Here is a 22,535-nt window from a genome sequence, read left to right on the forward strand (position 1 = left end):
CGCCAAGGGGGACTGGGAAACACTTTTGGTGAAGTGAGTTTTTTGTTCAGACACACAAACACACAGAGTAGTAGGCTACAGAAGTGTGCCTGTGTGACTTGGGCATTGCGTTGGGAGCTGGCACTAGACCTGGGTGGGCAGCTGCTCTTTCCCTCAGGATGCTCGGAGAGCTTTAAAATCTGCTGGGTGCTAATCGCCATAACTGGATTCAGCAGCACCTGCCTATCCCTGCAAAGCATGGGGGAAAGCACACGGACGCTAGCACTCATACCACACAGCGCTAATGACACACTAACACATGCATGAAACAAATTATCCAGCTGGCAAACACAGACACAGACACACCCACAATGAAGTAGCCTACATGCGTGCATGTTCCCACACTACACCCCTGTTATACTCTCCGACGCGCGCGCGCACACACACACGCACAGCCTATTAGAGCCTATAGCACTTCACCTGGCCAGCTTTAATGAAAATCCAATAGTGCTAACGGGTTAAAGAGATGGCTTTAAGTACAGGATGCACCACATGAGAGGGCAAGCAGGGCTAATCAAGAGCTCGTTTAGCCAGCGTGTCAACAGGGCCACTTACCTTTCTTTCGGTTTTCAACCGAGCCATCCTGCTTTTTGTCTGTAGAGAAGGAGGTAAAGGGGGAGAGAGTCCACTCAGTAACTTAGCCATTAGCCACCATTATGCAAGAGAGCGCCAGGCAGCGAGCATCTAAACACATTTCCAATTATGTAAATGTTCCCTTTGATTTAATAGAGTGAGAGACGATCCCCGGAATTTTTATGAGCATGCAAACAAACAAATGTGGGCTCTTCAGCAGCTCGGACATGCAAATCTACCGCTACTGCTTGCTCCGATCTACACACACACACACGCGCACGCAGTGGGATCAGGTCTACACACACACATACGCAGAGGGATCTCACACACACATACGCAGAAGGATCACACACACATACGCAGAAGGATGACACACATACACAATACACAAACACACACACACACACGCAGAGGGATCACATCCACTTCTAATACAAATCCACCCCCTGCTCTTGCTGTCTTGCTTGAATGAGTGCAGAGTGGGAACCTGCTGAAATGTCTGCAGGTGTTAATTTGACCTCCTGCCACAAGTTACTAGTGAGCCGATAAAGAGCCATTACCGCGCTGCTACCTAATGAGCCACTGCAAGAATCACTGTATATGTAACCACTGCTATGATTCACTGGGCAAATGTGCAATGGGCAACAGCATCATCAAAAACATCGATATAAAGTAGCGAGACTGTGGAACCAGAGTAGGAGACAGCATAGGAGGCTATATGCGTAGGACAGGCACAAGGGCATTGCCTGGCATTTCTGTAGACATTTTCATGAGCCGTCAACTAAAGAGGGTGATCGTAGCAAGACATTTAAACTGAATGTAACCAAGATTGATGGTTTTCTTCAGATGTTACCCACAGAATCTTTAAGTCGCATTTGCTGTACTTTTAGAACCGTCCGTTCTGATTAAAGCTCCATTTTTATGTGGTCTTCATTTTATGATATTATTAACACTGAGCATGATATTTGTCAAAAAATAAGAGGCAAATCTTTCATACTTTGCTTTCTATTTGATTCAACAATGCACCATTCAAGTTTAACTCAAGGTTGCATAACAACTCAGTCAATGTCTGAGCTGAATATGTGAAAGGGAAAAAAAAAAATCCACATCTATCTATAAAGCAAGAAGCGTCTGTGTGTCTGTGTGTGTGTCTGTGGCACGTGTAACCTGCACGACAGGGTAATGGCCTATACTTGTGCAGGGACAGTCTATAGTCTAGGTTCAGTGGAGATTGGTGTAGGTTTTTCTAGACCAGATTCTAGTACTCACCTCAAAGACAACACATGCACTCGTGGATAAAGTTTATAATAAAAATATATAGTTTATTTCACAGGTCAAAGTCATTCAATTCAGTTTAAGTTATTTCAATATCAATATTAAAAGATGTATTATGTTATATCTGTTTACTATTCTATTATGCTATTTTATATGTTCTATTCTAATATTCTATTTATTGTATTTATATATCCATGTACTACTTAATATTTTTGTTCTATTTAATATCTAAGGGCTGAGCTACACCAGGCGCGTAACTGAAGCGTTCCGTTCGCGTTGCGTCTGCTGCAACAATTAGCTTCCATTATAATCAATGGAAGTAGCTACACCAGACGTGACAGTGGGGCGTACATTCGGAAAAAATAGACCATTCATCTAAAATGGATTTTACGCGTCACGAACGGAGCGCTTCAGTTACGCGCCTGGTGTAGCTCATACCTAAGTCTAATTGTATTTTTCTTTTTAAAATACTATTAATATATTATCCTAGCCTTATACTATATTACCTAATATCTTGTCTTATATTTATTATCCAATATTATTATATACTATAAATTAAACACAATAAAACCCAACCCAAAACAAAATGTGAGTGCACTCAAGAAAATAATAAAGAAAAGAAAATAAATGAAAAGGGGAAATGGTTCAGTCCAACTTGTGCAAAGTGCAATCTTCCTCTCCGTCTCTCACCAGACGTAGTGCTACTTCTTCTTCATTTACCGGTTGACGGTTTTCTGTTGTTGTTTTTTAACATTTGCCTCGTGTTGTTGTTTTTTAACATTTGTCTTGTGCACGCATCTAGGGGCTACCAGGGAATTATTGCGCATCATAATGGGAAGTGGCAATTCATTGGGTTACACACGCATATCTCGCTGACAGTTTGTCAGACTGACTAAGATTTCGTATGTGGCTCGCGCGTGGCACAAAGGTGTGCACTCTCGATTTTGAAGATTTTTGAATGCATATTTCAAAAATATGCTTATTTACGTAGGATGTTTATCGCTGCACTGCACTGTTTCCAAGGGGACCAGTTTCAGGGGAGCTCCACCCCATGGATTGTGTACTGACAGTTGCTAGCTAGGTCTCACTTTGATAGTCAGTCGCAATTTAAAAAACGGATTACTCGGGAACCGCTTGTGGGTTAAGATGCAAGATGATTATCATGTCTGACCTCATCAATAAAGACTCCCTGTATGCAGTTTGCTTGCATAAAATGATTACGCAGATTTTTCAACACGCCAACAAACACGGGTATGTAGTGACCACTCAAAATAAAAGTATGTGCAATAAACTGACACTTCGAATAGCCCAGGCTACTTTGGACTTGAGACTTTGACTAAACAAACGACAATTCCGACTGCAAGGTCCCAAATTGAAACGAGCGATAGGCTAATGCCACATAGCTAACATTAGTTGCAGACTGAGCGACGTCACTTATCACGCCATCAAACACGGGTATGTAGTGACCACTCAAAATAAAAGTATGTGCAATAAACGGACGCTTCGAATAGCATTAGGAAGTTATTCAGTAAGCTTAATACACATTTAGCCTTAACTCAAAACAGTTGTTAGGCTTATGTCATTCTGATCTGTAGAAAAGACACATGCAGTCATGCCTAAATTTATTACACATGTATTAGAGGCCACATTAATTATAGGCTAATATATTATGATATTCATTATTCATTATTGAATGCTTAGCTGGAATGATGTTTCCCTATCATCCTATTTTAAAGCAGGCATACCTGTGGGCATGTAATTGGGCTATGGGTTTTCTTCAGGAATGGCATGTTTGAACGGGCACTGCACTAGTAAGGTTAATGAAAGATTAATTTCCTCCATGGTAGTGTTGCACGGTGTATCGATACTAAAAAGGTATCACGATGCCTTCACGCAAAAAACGATACGATTTCCGACGTTTTTAAAATCGATACTTTATTTAAATAATAACGGTCTGTGTGAACTGCTGCCCTCACTGCTCCTTGCACGCATCTAGGCAAGTGGGCGTGTCAAGCAGGAAGCTCTGAGTGAGTGAGTGCGCAGCAACGTCAACATAGTTCTTTGCCGACAGTCCTCGGCCTTGTGGATAAAACAAAAGGTGATGTGAAATCTGGAACTATTTCGGATCGCGAATAGTGAAGGCAAGCCATCAGGTACACAGAGGCCAGTTTGTAAAATATGTTTCAAAGTCATTTAAAAGCAGTATGCTACGCATGGAACTTGGCTAAACACCTCACAGACATATCCCAACATTTTTAAAGAGTTCAAAGAACGACAGGTTAACTAATATGCTATAGAAAACACAACTACATGGTTAGTGCCAAGTTCTTCTCTTCTGTTTTGTGAAAGTGAAACGAATATGGTTCTCTGGGATAAAGCGAACCTTCCTTAAATCAATGAATTTTGACGAGACATAACGAGCTGTAATCATTTTGACTAGACATAACGAGCTGTAATCATAGGGTGCTAACGTGATGAAAGCGCAATGTTCATGCCAGAATAACATTACCAACCCTACCAAACAATCTATTTCATGTTCGGTCAGTACTACTGGTAATATTTGTCATGGCATGTAGACTGCAATTTGTTCAATAATTATTGCCCAGATGTAGGATAGGCTACCCGAAATGCGCTAATTAAAGCCCACAGCATATTACCATCAAAGCGTGATTTGCATGCAGTAATTTCAACACTGACCTTGATCTAGCCTAGTTTGGCTATTTAAAGCTACATTATTGCCAAAACACAACACAACAAATTAACTATAACAAGGACTTAATCATTAATCACACAAAGTAGGCCTACTATTTTACTGACTATAAAAAATAATATTATGTAGAAAGTTTAGAAGTTTAGAACCCAGAATTGACCTGCACACTACAAAAGTGCACCGAATTCAACACAAATTACTCAATACACTTGGAGGAGGTATGAGTCCTTTCTTTTCCAGATATCTTAGGATTTCGCTGTAGTATCGTTTCAGTATCGAGCATCGTGATATTTATGGCAGGTATCGTATCGAAGTCATAATTTTGGTATCGTGACAACACTACTCCATGGCTTATTCACTTCCTAACACAGGGTCCCCTATCATTGCTTCGTGTCCAACTGTGTGTGTGTGTGTGTATGTGTGTGTGTGTGTGTGTACAGGTATCTCTGCCTGCCTAGCCCCATCTGACTCTGACTCAAAGTCTTTGGCACAAATGAAAACACCAAGATGTGTCACGAGAAACTGCCCGCAGAAAACTTCCATTCAGGAGGAAATGAGCAAACTGGCAGCCGGAGAGTCCCAAGGGGAGTAAAACATTGGGTGACCTACTTTTCTTGTCCTTCTTCTTCTCCTCTTTCTTCTTCTTCTCCTCTTCGTCATCGTCGTCGTCTTCTGAAGCACCCAGTAAAGTGAAGATTATTCCAGTTTGGGAGTTGACTCCCACGGCAGTGACCAGCATTTTCCCAGAGCCCTCCATGACATGGGTTCCTGTAGATGATATAGAGGCCAGAGTTAGTTACACACACACACACACACACACACACACACACACACACCTCAGACCACATTGCTCTTTGTAATACTGCTTCATCCTTTCAAATTTGACAACATTATCAACTTATTATATATAGGCTATCGTTTCTAACCTGCACCCATACCCAATCCTCCAGGATTCTATATTGACCATTTGTCATCATTGCATATTTATTACATTTGTGCAGGTAGTAAACACCCAACCTTCAAAAGGCTGCAATCTTCTATATTGCTGTGATTGTACACACACATTTAATTTGACCTCCTTGCTGGGAGCATCATAGATAATGGGAGAGCAGACCTGCCAACCTTGAAGACATTTTTTGAGTAGCACCTTGAGCCGACAAAAAAAAAAAAATGCTCACGTCGGCCTTCAGGCATGCAGCCAAAAACAGACATAGCCATACATGCAAGGTACATTTTGGATAGCGACCCATCTTTAATGTCAGATACCTATCTAAATTTGGTTCAATGTGTTCCTGAAAGTGCAAACTGAATCTTTTACAGTAGTCGACAATCTGTTTTTTTTTACAGTATAATGTCGACAATCTGTTTGAGCCTAATTATCCTGACCTATGAAAAACACTTATGTTGATAGGGACTGATGTGGATATACTGTCCATTTTCATATATGTGGTTTCTATTTAATGGTTTCTATTATTACCTCTTTTCAATCCACTATTATTATTTGTAAAGAAATACATCTATCCCTCATGTTATGCCAACATATTTAATTCACCTGAATATAGGCTACAGCAGATAGAGGCTTATGGACATTTGCTGTTGTCAGTGTGCAGGCTATCCGCAGGGTAACTCACAATACCCTACATGTTTTTTTCCCCTTTAAATACATTCAATGTTCAATTATTACCTGCTGACTAATGCAAATTACTGATTGCTTTTAAAGAATTTAACTTGCACATGCACTCAGTTTCTTTCAGATGGCGGTGTCTTTCGGCCATCTCTGAGGATGCAATGATTACATTATCCCAACTAAAGTGATAGGTGCGCAATCTCCGCCTGGAACCATATTATTTGTTCTTGCTTTTTTTTGCGCTAATAATCAAGAAGAATGATCTATATGCTCCAAAGAAAAACCAAATTGAACACTCCTCACTAAGCAGCTCAAAATTTAGCCTAGGTAAGTCCACTTTCAGATTCGTTGTTAATGGCTGCATTTGGCCATGGAAGCTCCCTGAGCGCCTTTTAGTTATGAAAACTTTAACCATCAGTGACACATGGAAAATATAATGTTAACTGAAATAACTGGTGAACAATTAATAACTTCAAGAACATCAAACTATTAGGCCTATTAGGTGAATTCACAACCGCACTCAGTGGAGATTTTGCGGGTGTGTGTGTGTGTGTTGGGGGGGGGTGAGAGAGACCATTTCAGCACACAGGATCAACTTGTTTCATAAAATGGGATTAGTGGCCAACCATGACCAGCCACAGTTGCAGGGGCGAAAAGTAAACAGAACAGCAACCCCTGGCTCTGGGATCTGTGGTGCTGCAGCTGCAACATCATCATCACTGCAGAAGAGAGGCTTGGGGTTTTGTGAAGCCTTATAAGTCCTAAGCAGGATGGTGAGTGTCCAGTTAGGACTCCTGTAGTCAGTCAGTCAGCCAAGGCCACTCTAATGCCTGCTAACTGTTTTGTTTAGCAAATGAAGTTGGGGAGTTGGGGATGGGTGGTAGAATGGCGACAGGATACCTGACAGCAGCATGGGGTCTTTCTCTTGTGTCTTCTTCACGTGGTCGGACTCGCCCGTCAGCGAGCTCTCGTCGATCTTCAGATCATTCCCTTGGATGAGGACGCCATCAGCAGGGAGAAGGTCACCTGGAAAGCGTGCATTTACAACACGTTTACAACAGTCACTCCTGACTAAAACAAAGCACATTGAGAGATGCAACAATATGCTAATGTGGCAATACATCCTAGGGTTTGGCCAGCAGAAAAATCTATGTAAAGTACAAGAAACAATATATCTCTGAAACTTCTTAGTAAAATAAAAACAAATGTGTGATGATCCCAGCTGTTCATGTGCACATCAACAAGGGAGTATAATTCAGGCCGTAAATGAACGTAACCTGTCCATTAGTCATTATTCAGTCATGGTAATAAAATAAAAGGTAATAATGCAAATCTCTGAAGATAGTAGATACTCTGAACACATAGTGGCTCTCACCATATTTGATTTGTGCTATATCCCCGACCACTATATCGGCCACTGGGATCTGGATGACCTGTCCGCCCCGTACCACGGTGAACTTCTGTTCTTGTTCAATGCGGCTCTGGAGGCCACGGAACTGCTTCTCTTTGCTCCAGTCATTGAAGGCAGTCACTAGCACCACGCAGACCACCGACAGCAGAATGGCGGCACCCTCAATCCAACCAGCTTCTGCCTCGCCTTCATCCTCCACGCCACCGGCTGCTCTACCGCAGTCTGCACACGCACAGTCAAGATCAAAATATAAAACCTCTGTATCCATTACACACTTTTAACACACTTATCATTTAGTACATGTCGTAATCATTCATGTGTAATCATAGAGTGAGTGTGCCTGATGATCAACAAAAAAAGCAAAAAACAAAACAGAACTGTACAGAGAAGCAGAAAGGGTGTCAGGGAAGTTTCAAGTGCTTACCTACATGTTCGGCCTCAGGAGGTCTATAAAATGAAAGGCCTAATGAAACTATGGCTGCCACTTCTAAGATAATCAACGTCACATCTTGTAATGCTTCCCAAACTAATTGCAAAAATGTTTTTGCCTTCTTTGGAGGTATATAGTTCTGTCCAAACGTTGTTTGTCTTTTCTCAACGTCTGCAGGCTGCCCACTTAAACCTGTGTGGGGGGCAGGGAAAGGGGGTTGGGGGAGGAGAGAGAAAACAAATGTTACTATGATGTCAAATGATGGTACAGAGCTCTAACAAACATAGACAAATTCCAGCCTAACACAGTCTGCTGATTAACCTTTGATTCCAAAGGACCTTTTGAAAAGGTCCAATCCCACCTTATGGCTGCTCAAGCCCCTACCCAATCCACACAACTCCAAAGATGTTGACAGATATCACCAGGCCCATGCTACTACAATCTCTGCTGTACTAGGGTTATGTCAGAGCTGGGAGCATGAATACGCGGACTCCTATTACTTCATTATTAGAGAGCAGTGGGTAGCACAGTCAGCAGTCACTGGATGAAAGACAAAGTGTAGTTAAGCCTTTCACAACAGAAGCCAATAAACAGGCCCTTACTTCTAGTTAGACTAAATTGGCTCTCTTGGTGTCTCAGTAGATGACAACTACATCAGGCGGCAACAAATACCCTCCTGCTCCATGGCAAGCAGCAAGCGGGATATAGTGTGCTGTCGAGCGAGGAAAGAACCAAAAAGGTCACTGGTGCGTTATGCAAAAAAGGGTTCCCAAAAACAACAAGCCTCCACCAGAATCAGCAGTTCTGGCCAGGGCCGGTGGCTCGCTAAGCAGGCCGGGACAATGCATATCCTTCCTCTCCTCTGTCACTGGCCAGTGCAGCGGTGAGGCCACTGGAACAATGTGGCTTTCTTCTGCTGTGACCACTGACCAGGTGAATTATGAACACACAAGACAGTGTGGAACAATGGGGGAGAGGAGAGGTGGGGGAAAGCGGCATTAAAGGGTATTGTCTGCACACAGACACACACAGAGACAGAGACAGACATTTTTATTCATGAACACAGTCACGGCTGTGCAATGCAGTGCACAACAGCTTCATTCAAATGACTGGTGCCTCCATTCAAAAGAGTCTGTACTGTTGCTATGCATAATTCCCCACAGAAGAGGAACAAACAGGCCACGGAGAAACAAGGCCTAAATAAAGATGATGAAAAAAATAGGCTGAATGGAAAATAAGCTAACCCACAAGCACTGGCGGCTTGAACTGCAACTCAAAGCTGACTCTAGGTCTTCAAGTAATAACAATGAATGAAAGCTAATAAGTTCTCATCATAGACTCACTCATTTTAGAGCAAATAATATGAAATGAAGGATACATTTTCTAAAAATAAATAAATAATAAAGTTTTAATCAGACTGATAGGTTACATAAGTCTGACTACATTTCAGTCAGCTACCATCTGAGGTATGCGACTGTACTATACCTCATCATGAGGGGATATGACAAGTCAGTTTGACCTTCGGTTCAAAGGTCCATTGTTGAGTTGGCCTGGCTGATGTGAGAAGCACTGAAGCTTGGTCAGCAGGAGCAACTGGTCTCCTGCCAACATACATTTCCACACACACACACACACACACTGTGATGCCTCAGCACAACACGTAACAGACATCACATCCAGTCAGCAGCACCAGCGACAGACCACAGAGGGGACAGGGCAGAGTGCCATTCAGCTGTCCAAAGGCCAGTCCAGGGGTAGCCCAAGGGAGCTGTGATAGGGGTGCGCCTGACACCACCGACTGCCCCCCCCCCCCAAACCCTCCTCCCCAACTATCCCCCACAGTGTCCAGCCCAGAAACAGCACTCTATGGCACAACAAACCACAGGCTAAATAGGCACCAACACTGTCTGCCCACTAACCACTACTTGTGTTGCAGGGTGACTTGCAAACAAAACAGGGGGGAAAAAAAACAGAAATAGAATAAAAAACTAATCACCAGACTGTGTTAGTGAAAAACAAGCAGGCAGAGAGCGCCAACAGGCGTGACATTTGATTAGGCCCCATTAATCCAGACGGACTCGCGCCAGCTGATAAGTGCTGAGTGGCGGCTTCCTCCTCGCGTCGACTGCACTGTTTGTTTTCGAGCCTAACAGGACGCTCAGATTTTTTATCCCTCCCCTTTCACGAGCAAAGCTGATCCTCTGTGCTTGGTCAGTGACCATGTGTTTTTTTCTGAAGTGTTTTTAGTCTCTCCCTCTGAAACCCTTGCAGTTTCAGTGTTGAACGTGTGTGCAATCACACACGAAAGTGAAAGTGAGAGCACATGTGTACACTGGTGCAACTATGTGTGTGTGTGTATATATAACTATTCATGAAGCAAGAGTGAGCATGTGTGTGTGTGCTCGCTCGTAGACTAGTGTGACAGTGTGTGTGTGTGTGTGTGTGTGTCACACAGCGGATTAGAGGCTGTGTGTGTCCTGTGTGAGATGAGGCGCCGATGACTCAGGGATGACAGCTCCATTGGAGGGCTCCGCTTTCTCCTGCCACAACGGCCCACACTGTTTGCTTTGATTCTCACCACATCCAATGAAAACATGTTGACAGCTAATACCCATTTAATTTCTCACACACCCCATCCCCCAACACCACTGTCTCCCTTCCACGTAGCTCACCCTTTTATCAAATAGGGTCAACCCAATTATTTGCATTTGCGGATTGAACATTCGCCATCAGCTGGGAACAACTTAGACAACGAGCCACCTTCACTAGGCCAACAGCCTCCCCCTGGACACAATGGCTAAATTCATGCAGCCAGATAAATTCACTAGCTCTTGACTGGACACCTAAGAGCAATGGGACTCCAAAAAATGGGGATGCGGGAGCTTTTCTGCATCTCATAGCGGTCAGTCTACGTTTGGCACCAATCCCAGGTGCACCAGCCCCAGACATGCTGAGTCCTTCTGCTAGTACTACACCACATTCGGATTGGGTACACACACACACACACACACAATCACACACGCAGAGGAGGTGGTTGAGACGGCCACTGCAGAGAACAGGTCGGCATAATGAAGCACAGGGATAGCGGGGGAGAAGCGCAGAGGATTCTGCAGTTCCCAGCCCAGCCTTATGCTGTCTGAGCCTGCTACTATGGAGTGCAGGGAGGGATTAGTTAACAACAGGTACACTGTTGTTCTCTTTCTTCTCAAATTCAGGGGGCAAGAGAGAGAGAGAGACAGAAAAAACTGGACAGGGAGAGCACCAGGGCAAGACAGAGAGAGTCTGTGCAATTGTCACACTATGCCTAATACTTTCAGCGAAAACAGTGAGAGGGACTAAGACTAGCAAGTATATGTAGCAGCAGCAGCAGCAGCAGCAGCAGACCCCCCCCCCACCAGTCACACCCCAAGCGCTGCTACTAATTCTTTGCACTGGAAGTGATTGAAAAGATTAGGGAAGGATTTGGTTTAGAATGGAGAAAGGGCCTACTTACTAATTAGAAATCCCTTTTCAATTGTCAAAGCTGTGGTAATCTTGAATGACTGCTTAATTTCCTATGCCAAAGCTGAATGAGCTGATTAGAACTATAAAACATGTCATAACTGCGAGGCCACCGGCCAGGGGGTTATTGTTACGAGCAGAGGGAACCCGCCAGGACTCCATTACAGCCTTATCACTGTGTGACACCCCGATATGACAGTGGTGAGTGACTCTGGCGGGAGTCTCTCGTGGAGGAACCAGCACAAGGACACAAACATAGCCAACTCACAGCCCCCTTGGCATGAGCCAGTCTTCTGAAATCATACTTGCGGTGGTGTGTTACCCCCCAACCCACCCACCGTTTGTGCAGTCATTTGCACTGGGATTGCAGACGTCCATGGAACGTAGTAAGCCTCTCTCACCAGCAGACAATAAAAAGACGTGTAAGGGCAGGACGGGACAGGAATTGACACCCGACACAGGAGCTGAGCTGTTTCCATGCCTGAGGTATGAGCACCACACGGTCTCCTCTGTGCAGTTCTGGCTACAAAGCGAGTGTGTAAAGAACACAGCAAGCATTTTGCATAGCATCAGAGCATACAAACTCATATCCAATAATAACCTGCAGGCTTTTGCCTGGACTGAGGAGTTCAGCCATTGTACACTGTACATCTGACACTATGCTCATGTTTAGTTTACAACTATTACAACCCCCCCCCCCAATACTTCACAATGCAGTGGGGGAAAAAACAATAGCTACAGACGATGTGTCTATTCACATTCCTCACCACAGGGGACAGAAGGAGAGAGCAGCGGAATTGCTGTGGACGTGGTGCTGTTTTAATCTGAGATCAACCCCCCGGCCCCCCTCCCCAAACGAGTTCAATCAAGGTCACGCCGGCGATTATGCCTGAATGTCTATGCGGAGGCAATAAAGCTGATAGGAGCCTCTCCACCAAGGCCCCCTGGCAGTCACTGACGCATCACTCCAAACCCCACCACACCTCCCTTACCTTGCCAACAACCCCAGCACCCCTCCTCAGGCACTGCAGCCACTGGGGAAAAGACCCCCCCCCCCATACTAAGACAAGGATTCATCTAAAGCACAGCCAGAGTGCACACTAACGACCAGGTCAACACCACAGTCATAAAAACAAAGTCTACCTCAACTCATCAACAATCCACTAGATCTCACGATACTACAATGTCACAATATTTCTTGTTCGATTTCGTGGAGTCACTTGGAGTAGCTAGCTGTAGCCAGCATGACTGACAAGTCTGACGAAATTAGCATAGAAGATTGCCCAGCCACTTTTTTTTTTTGTGTAGCACCATTTTGGGTATCTGCTGGAAACAATATCACTCAATTACACCGTTTCCCCTAAAACACAGTAGCATAACTGGCACTATTGCTTCCATGTACTGCCACTATGCTTATTTCAGTCTTGCTCAGCTGACTTCAAAAACATAAAGTTAGCAAGATTTATGGATCCGTGTTGGATCAACGCAGCCCAATACCCTCGCACAAATGGTTCTCCATTGAAACTATAGCTCACCTAACCTCAGCAAGTGGCACACACTTGGTGGCTAGCATGTTACAGTAGCTCTGCACTTCACCGGGAGTTGAGGGAAAAGTAAACAAAACTCTGTGGAGGGAGTCCACATTCTTAAAGGAGCTACACCACTTTCACAAGGGTCTACTCACAGTCTTATGGCAACTTGTCTGATTTTACTGACTAGGGAGAGATAACGAGAGATAGAGACATTTCGGTTTGAAATAGCCTGCTATTACATATTTTATTTGATACTCATTATTATTTAATTTTAGGCTTAGGCTATTCAAAAAAAGTGTTCCAATTCATTGCATTTTTATGCTAGCCTAATAATTATTTTTGTAGAAATATCAGTAGGCCCATCAGCAAGTAAACAAATGTAAATACTCGTACTTGGAAAAAAAAAAGTCACTAGTTAAAACTTAAAATACCGTACACCTGAATCATTTTGCATTCTGTGACTTTTAGTCCATATAGGCTATTGTTCCAGTCATTTCATCATTTAAGTTTTTTTTTTTTTTTTTTTTTTTAAAAGCGTTAAAATATAGTCTCGTTCTCGTGAACCCAATATCGTGGGCTGAGTGTATCATACCCCTACTCATGGGTCTAACACAGGCATCCATAGAACCGAATGTTGGATGGAAAGTAGGGGTCTGAATCTCCCATGTAAAAGACGATACGATTCGCATCTAGATACATGGGCACGATTCGATACAAGAAAAGATACATGTTCATAAAAAACGATCGAGTGCGAGTTGTCACGTGCTTAAGTTGCAGTAGATGTATGGGTAATGAGGTCCTTTGACAACTTTGGGCAATGAATGTAGCCAAAAACGAACTGCATTACCCACAAATCCGTGCCACGTGTAGCTTCAAAACAGGAAGTGGGATGAACGCGCTGCTTGCAGCGTAAATGAGAGTCTGAGTGAGCAGAAAAGGTTGTGAACCGATTCGTAACAAGTAAATCGATATAGCGACCGGTTCATTTCAGTTTTATTCCGATACGGGGCTTCACGTATCGATATAGCCGTATCTTAACGTTAAAAAACGGATACCGAAACGTATCGGTTAATCTTTACACCCCTAATGGCAAGTGTGTGGATGGCAAGTGTGAGTAACCACTCTAAACTGCATCCTCAGCTCTGGAAGTGTGGCTAGTCATGTAAGCAGTGATATGGACCCGAGCAGCTAACCACTTCTGCTTATGGCGATCCTACAGGACAGTGCAAACGCCAGCATAGACTCTCAGTATAACCTCTCTTTAGACAACCCTGTACCTCGTACAGATATGTTTCAAAGGTCTGCCAGGACACAACATGACATAGGAATATCTACCCTCTATAGGTGATGATTTCAATCTGGTGCAGAGTCCGTTAACGTCGCCATAGTTTTCCTGGATTTTGGTAAGACCCTCAGTCCCCCGCAGTTCCATGAGCGAGCGCAGGTCCTTGAGCGTGACTCCAAAGTCCCCACCATCGTGGTTAGCCTGCGCTCGGGGGCTCTTCACCCCGCTGTACGAGTTGTTCGCCATCAGGCCTTCCTAGGCTGGCCGCCCCGCTTCAAGCGTACGTGGCTGGGAAAAGTCGTCCCCGTGTCCTTCTTCCGCGTGGGACAGTACAGAGGTCAAAAGGACTGGACAAGAAGGGGCAGGGACAGGAAAATTAAAAAAAATGGGGGAGGGGGGCCAAGGGGAAAAAAAGGGAGGGGAGTTTTAAATCCTTAGTGAGGGGAGGTAAGTAGATCCCATAAATGTCTGTGCAGTCCCTGTTCAGAGGAGGCCATGCAGCGGGCACCGAGACGTGGGCAGTTCAGAAGCCATTTCCCTTGGAGCGCCGCATGCCTAGTTGCTCATGCCTGTCCAGCAGCGAGTCACAGATCCAGAGAACAAAGCCCTCAGAGACCTGCTAGAGAGACAGACAGAGAGAAGAGAGAGAGAGAGAGAGATAGGTGAGAGGGTTATTCAGTGTGACAGTACATAATACATCATGCTCTGGTTCTCACTAATACTTGCAAGGGAGAAAATACCTGTTGAAAGAAAACGTAGCCAAAGAAAAAAAGAGGAAAACCTACGTTTATGTCTTCAAAAACAAATAAAACAAGAGAGCTTGACACTACTTTCTTAAAATAGAATGAAAGGAACCCCCAGGTCACTGGCGGGGGTTCAATATGATATGCTACCCCCTATCTAGTGTTTGTGAGTGAGGGGGGCTGGGGCAGTGAGGGGGCCTAGGCTTATTTAAGGAGTAGCGTGGGAACCACTCTGCCATCTTGACTCTTATGCATGTGAGGCATGCCCTGAGAGGAGCCACAGAGCCAGCCTGGCACTCTGAGCTGAGGTCTCCATGCTCTCTCAAGCTAGCACAGCTAACATATGAAATGCTGACTCGCTTACAGTAATGGACTGGTGGGGGGGGGGGGGGGGCTAACAACAAAACCAAGCCAGACAACTGCGCAAAAGGACCAGAAAGATTCTCCAGGTCTAGACTCTAGAGAAAAGAGGGTGGACTAGACTACCATACAAATGGGTGAGCGTTGGAACTGTCAAGCGAGAGAGAGCAGCTAACAGGTGGAGAAAGGGCAGCCGTCCACTCCACAACAGGTCCTAAGAGGCACATTGTGCACTATTCTATCCACACTCTCGAACATGGCTGGATTTTAAAAGGGAAGGGAAAATGATGGGAAAAACACACATGTATTATTTTTTTTAATAAACATGCAAGTCATGAGGGTAAATCAATAAAAACTACACAAGACCACATCAGTTTGGAACTTGGCTTGGTTTAGGTTTGTAACCGGTTACTCCCTTCTAGTTTCTTGTCCGCAACCTTTACTCTATATAGAAAGGTTCTGTTCTACCAGAGATACTGGGATATTGCTATGTATTCCAGGCCTTGACTTCTAACTTAAAGGAGAAATCCGGCGAGTTTTCACATAGATCTCCGCTTCTCAAGGTCATCGAGTACTATCGGTTTTACCTAGCTCGAGTTCCTACAGCCAGCAGCTAATGCAGCAAGGCAGCTACAGCGCTATACTCTATGGTCATGTAAATTTAGCTGCTGGCTGTAGCAACTCGAGCTAGGTAAAACCGATTGATTTCTCCTTTAAGTTAGAAGTCAAGGCCCGGCATACATTCCAGTATCTCAGTATCTCTGGTAGAAAATAATCTTTCTATAACTTATAGAAGTCACTAAATGGGTTTCCATCCAACCCTTTTTTACAGGAACATCAACCATTCAGGCGATGCCTTCCATTTGGAACAGACCAAGCATGATTGGTGATCATTTCTTGAGCTCAGTTTGAAATGATGCATTTGAAATCACTTAATTTTTAGTACAAAGATGCCAGCTAGCTAACGTTAAGCTGACGTTACATCCTCTTCAATTGAACTTGTTCAGAGCAATAGCAAAAGACAGAGACCCTAACAGCTGGGCTACACCAGGCACACAACTGAAGTGTTTTGTTTGCGTAGCTGGAGCGTAAAAATAGTTTTGGAAGCCTGGTCAATTTTTTTTCAAATATGCATACCACTCTCGCCTTTGGTGTAGCCACTTCCATTGAGGAAAAACTAAACTTGCAGCTTTCATCAACATGGTCAACAGGACCACTTCTCTGGAAGGCAACTCATTTATTGCCTTAGGCCCTTAGGACAGCCATCTATTTTAACCTTTTACACTGTGAGATCCAGTGCCGCATTTGCATTAGTCCTCATAACGAAAATGGCTGCATCAAAGTCCATTGTATGTAGCATGCACAGACCCATTCATTTCAAATGACGCAGGCCCTAATGGATTCTTCATACAAGACATGTCACGTCGATTGACCATGAATATGGAGACGGAAAGTGGAGTGTGTCACTGAGGACTTGTGTAAGGGTACAGTTAGGGAAAGGGGAATGAATGAGACAACTGTTTCAGATGACTTTTGTGTGGATAAGTCACACAGATGTGCGTGTCACTCTATGTGTGTGTGTGTGTGTGTTTGTGTGTGTGTGTGTGTGTGTGTGTTTGACAGCATAATGGCTCCCTCCAGGACTGACCCAGTGCAGACAGGACACAGTTCTTGCACTGGAAATGTTAACATGACACCACCAGCTGGGTAGTGTCTTTTACCCACAGACAGTAAATGAAGAATACACAAAACTTAATTTCATTTTGTTTTGAAACCTAGAACTGTCAAGCTCCAGTCAAATGTATAAATATATAAATTATGTTTCAGGCTTACAATTTAACCGTTCACAATGTCTCTCCAACCTCCATAGAATACACAGTTCCTACACTTACAAAGACATGTCCTTGACTTCAACACACAGACAGAAGTGAAACTCGTGTATAAAACCCTTACAAACCTTTCAACTGTGACTCATTCTATGGCCTCGGTCTGGAAACAACAACAAAAAGAACAGGCAAAAAAAGATAGTAAAACCTTAAATAAACAGGAATATTTTAAGGGGTCTTTATATTATTTTCCTATTGAACAAATACATGGGATTTAAAGTCAAAATTGCAATGGTGGTGTGCAAGGAGCATTGAAGGAAGCTAGCTGGCTAGCTGGCTGCAAGACAAAAGGGGCTCAGCCGACTCCATTAGCCAGTCCATGCATCCCAGACCCCCCCACTCCCCGGCACAGCAGCCGCAATGCCAAGATGAGGGAAGTGCCAACATTTGCTGCGCAGTGACAGTTTCGGGTTGCAGCGCAGGTCACATGTCACAACAGTGGAAAATCATTGTGATTGGATCTCTGGACTAACAGCTGGCATGGTCTGCTTGACTAACGACAGGAGGCGATTTAACCCTTTCCATGCAGGAGCAAGCAACAGGAAACAGGCCTGGTGTAGAGGTTGAAAAACTGCATAGAACTCTAGTTCAGGCTCTCAAAACAAAGACCTATGATATCAACAGAATTTAGCCAGTAAATTAAAGTGAGCCTGTTCTTTGGGACGAGTCTAAACAACATAAATCACTGGCTGAAAAAATACTCCATTATCCATACAAGTGATGTTTTTTTATGCCCTGAACGTCAACTTAGTGCCAATGCATACGAATAATGAAACTGTCATCTTGCTGGGTAAAACCCTCTCCCCTTTACTGTATGTGCCAATCCTGTTGTGGATAGTCAAGGACAGCAATTCCAGGGATCCCTCCACTCAGGAGCGGCCTGCCAGGGGTTGGGTATATTTTTAGCGGCCCCCAGTCTGCCCCTTCCTCTTCTCCTCTCCCCCTCCCCTCTGCCGGGTACGGATGAAGTGGGTCAGGGCATGTAATTGTGAAGGATACAAAGCAGCCACACACTGCTATGCACAGCTCAGTGCTCTCAGACCCTCACTTCACACTGGTGGCCGGGCACTTCTACCCTAGCTAGCCTGCCAACTCTCAACACCACACGTCAGCTCACACACGTCGTACCACTTGCCTCTCTAGAGTACTACAATCCGGGACAAGGGCTTAAAAAAGGAGAATAGCTTTTCACTTTGCTACATAGTTATATACTAGTTCCGCAAAATTAGAAGCAAAAATAACCTCTTGACTTCAGGGGATGAAGAGAGAAAAGTAAATGGAAATTAATCCTATAGAGATGTGTTTGTGTGTCCCAAGTCCAATGATTTCATGTGCCAAGTCAAATTCCAAAGAATAACCTTATCTTTGAAAAGGGGTCTTTGAAGATAAGGACCTTGGGGATCTTTTGTCATGGGAGGCCAAGTTTGTCTTTTGCCCCCTCTATTCTCTTTGTGCAGTTAATGCATGACCTCCCACCGATGATCATTTACAATTCATCAGCACACTGTTCCAAGCGACATTAGTGTCTATTTCGTCTCAGAAAAGGAGTGCATCTAGCACTATCAACAACAAAGAGAATCATAATGCAAAACTAGACATAGCTCAGTGTGTGAGAGTCTTATAAATGTAACTCCATATGTGGTATGTGGATATGTAATTGAGTCAAATAGAACTGCAGATCAGTCCCACAACTCGGATGAAATCTGTGCCATGACAATTTGCAAAGGCTGGTCCATTATGTATATATTCCAGCTTCAGTCTGCAAAAGAATATTATCTTTCTGTTACTTTATTTTAAAGTGATCTAGCCTACTTCTCTTCAGATAAATAAAAACAATAGCACAAACAATGCCTAGCTGAAGGCAACATCTGATTTAGGTTTTAATAGACCTAACTTTTTCTTAAACCTTAATATAAATTGAATGAGATAGAAAAACACTCTATATGCAGTAAATGACCATATTACAATGTACTTGATAGTACAGCAGACTATATTTAGCTTACCATGATAGCCAATGTGGGGTTGAATGTCACCTCAGATTAATGTGACAAAAACTCTGCTACCTCTTACATAAACCAGTACAACTGCATGGAGGCTCAGTTACAAATTTTCCGTATTATGCCTTTGAGGAACTTACTGGGCTGCATGTTATGCCTTCCACTCTTACACAGTAAGAGCCCACTCTTGCATACTGAAAATAAATAGCCAGCAACCAAAATAAATAATAGCATTCGATATCTGAACATTTAGGAATCATAATTGCAGGACACCACACATCAAGACTATTCTCCATAATTTATAGCAAAGCAGAAAAAAGCCTCCTCTAAACTGGTAGAGTTCAACAGTAGTCCAAAGGCCTCAGAAATGTATTTCACACAGTCAAAGGTTACTTGATTTCATGGATAAAGTAAATCATTAAACCTACGTCTGAATTTACTTATACATTACATTTTCTCTCAAGCATCTACCTAGTGAAGCACAATGCAACCTCATAACCCATACACAGACACTAAAATGTCACAACTTGTTCCAACAAGGGGCTGCATGCTTCTGTCTGTATACTATCGGTAGAAGCTGATAGTTGCCTGACACTCAGACACTAAAAGGACTGCACCAAGCTTTAATGGACTGATTGCACACTTTGTATAAATTCATGGAGTCAAGAACCGCATCGCTGTTAATTCGGTAAAAATGAAAATCTGTCTTTTTTACAGTTACTTACAGGTAAGTACGGATTATTTGGTTATCTGACACAGAAACGTTATTCGGGAAAACTCTGGCTATTGACTACTCCGATTAGTGCTTAAGGGATGTGCTGGACTAACGTTACATGTTCAACGTCTTCAGAAAACAGTCAAATGTACATCGATGCACTGGTGACTGGACAGTCTTTTAGCCAACTATGACAATTGGTTCCCATTTATTAAATTATACCATTTAGCCATACCGTTACAGCGTTATGGTTTCATTATGTGCATATAATGGTAAGTAACGTTAAATCGGCGGACAGAAATTGTGTCTTTCTGTGAATGGATTGTCCTGAAGAGTTCATTAGATAGACACCAACAGATCAAGTGTTAAGTCTTAAGTCTTCCCCATAGCCAGATTAGTGACCTGAAATACTGCAGTGGTGAGTAACGTTGACGTGAAATCACAATAACGTTCTCACCAACGTTAACCTTAAGTTATCCAACGTTAGCGTTAGTTTGATTCGCATTTACAAGACCGTTATCCAAGATTGACATCAAGTTAACTTACCCAACAAGTCGGCGGACAAATAACGTAATAACGTTACGAACCGATTACTATGGATTATTAAATGGATAGAACTGTTTAGCAGCTAGCCTGATTGATAATGTTGGCTTGGGTTGAACTGATAAGTTGACGTTAAGCATGGATTGACTGACAAGCTAACAAAAGTTAACGTTACCACCACCTGGATATAACGTCACGATATGCCGATGGGGTTAAACTTTTAAAAATAACAATAACGTTGACTGTACAAAAAGTGATGAATCAGAATTGAGGTGTTTCAAGATAGTCAGGAGCTTGTAAAGAAGCTGTCATTACATAAAAATGTTAACGTCCACTTCTCACTTACATTCATTGCTGACTGACATTATCTTAGCAAGAACATTTTCTTACAACGCCCAACGAAGCAATCCGTTGACAGGATAACGTTACACACTTGTCTGCGTCGATTAACGTTAATTTAGTAATTTTACCGTAACTTGTTCTACGGTCACTCTTGCTAACGGTAACGTTAACGTTAATGTAACGTTAATTCAGAACTGTTGCTATTGAAAAATAATGACGTTAAGCTATTCCCAATCGTTTAAGTTTGACAACCACAGGTTATGTTTACTATCATACATACAATTCAAGATTAAGGTGAAATTATATTTGAAATGTGTGGACAGAGGTCCAGACATATCTATCTCCAGACAGTTGGTTAACGTTAACGTTAATGGCATGCTGGCTCAAGAAAAACGTAACGTTGAGGTTGCCTAGCGTCTCGAGCTAACGTTATCGCTAATGTTTAGTTCTCAATGGCATTATTTTACATTTCGTTTGGTGCTATATTACTTCTTCGATCTTACGGTGTTCGGAGTCTCCTGACAAGACATGTATACTCACATTTTGTTCTATAACGCAGGTTTTAGCGTTTGCTAACTAGTTGATATGTCTTCCACAGACTTTCTTCTCCCCTTCCACGAGCAACGTCAACCTCCAGTCAGATAGGCTAAAGAAGCTCTTCCAGAACTGAAACGCGTGCAGTGGAACACATTTGAAAATATTCATAAGCCAACCAGCAACTTTCCATTGTGCACCAAACTCTAATGTTAATGTCCAATGCAGCTCGTCGTAGTGAGTGAACACAAATCTGTGGATGGTTTTACCTTGAAATGATAATCCATTCACTACAGCTGGATATGAAAGGAAGGCACACCTTCTTGCCTGCCCGTCTTAGCTGGCAAAGAAATACGAACTAGCGGCAATTAACTAACGTTAGCCAAGTTGGCTAACGTTAACGTAAGGTTGCTGACGTCCGATGTGGTGAACACAAAATAATTTGATATCAGAATGAGATGGTGCCTTACGCAAGGTGGTGGTTAAGCACAGAGACACTGGAGTTTCAACATGGCAAATGCAAAAAATATTCAGGCAAAAATTGTTGAAGAACAATACTCACTCCGCTCTCGAATGGTGCCCTGAAACCCCCTCACTCTTGTTCGTCTCCCTACCTCTCTCGCTCTGCAAAGACAGACTCCCTCCACCAATCTGCACAGAAATCCCGCCCCCTACAAAACGACATGTGATTCACGTTACGAGGCTGGAGTCCGTCCCCCTGACGTGAATCACATGTCCCAAGGGACGCTGTGTAGTAGGTGGGAAAATCTGCGAAGATTGGAGGGGAGCATCTGTCTGTCTTCAGTTTGGCTCATGATTGGCTGAACTCACAAATCAATCGCCTGTATGGAGATTTTCTTGTTCTATCTCTGCGAGTCAAGCATTGATTATATTTTTTTTAAATAATCTCGGTTAAGTTAATGGGAAGCCTCCGTTTGCATGACAATACTTTAATACATCTTTTATTAATGGTTCATTTGTAGTTGTTTCAACGTGGTTTGCTACCGTCAAACTCCACCCACAGTCCGGAAC

At 43.3% G+C, this 22,535-nt stretch overlaps 1 protein-coding gene across 9 annotated transcripts in view; it reads right to left on the reverse strand.

Annotated features, from left to right (window-relative positions):
- atp2b1a (ATPase plasma membrane Ca2+ transporting 1a) overlaps nucleotides 1-22,147 on the reverse strand; it is a 44,599-nt gene extending 22,452 nt beyond the window's left edge. The window contains exons 1-7 of one of the 9 annotated variants that reach the window (XM_076296479.1): nucleotides 22,066-22,147; nucleotides 14,434-14,999; nucleotides 8,060-8,257; nucleotides 7,600-7,857; nucleotides 7,125-7,250; nucleotides 5,207-5,365; nucleotides 595-633 (exon numbers count right to left, since the gene is read on the reverse strand). In XM_076296479.1, coding sequence (XP_076152594.1) covers nucleotides 595-633; nucleotides 5,207-5,365; nucleotides 7,125-7,250; nucleotides 7,600-7,857; nucleotides 8,060-8,257; nucleotides 14,434-14,629 — 976 coding nt within the window. In that variant the 5' untranslated portion in view covers nucleotides 14,630-14,999; nucleotides 22,066-22,147. Of the gene's footprint in view, nucleotides 1-594; nucleotides 634-5,206; nucleotides 5,366-7,124; nucleotides 7,251-7,599; nucleotides 7,858-8,059; nucleotides 8,258-14,433; nucleotides 15,003-17,443; nucleotides 18,675-21,509; nucleotides 21,705-21,772; nucleotides 22,046-22,065 lie in introns of those variants that run through there. The other 8 variants (XM_076296478.1, XM_076296485.1, XM_076296482.1 and 5 more) reach the window with 8 other exon arrangements.
- Between the last annotated feature and the right edge of the window lie 388 nt (nucleotides 22,148-22,535).

Source organism: Alosa pseudoharengus, unplaced genomic scaffold (assembly GCF_046254945.1).
Source record: "Alosa pseudoharengus isolate Yale_2024_CS ecotype anadromous, Long Island Sound unplaced genomic scaffold, YU_APseudo_1.1 YU_APseudo_1.1_scf_20, whole genome shotgun sequence".
NCBI classification, from domain to species: Eukaryota; Metazoa; Chordata; class Actinopteri; order Clupeiformes; family Clupeidae; genus Alosa; species Alosa pseudoharengus.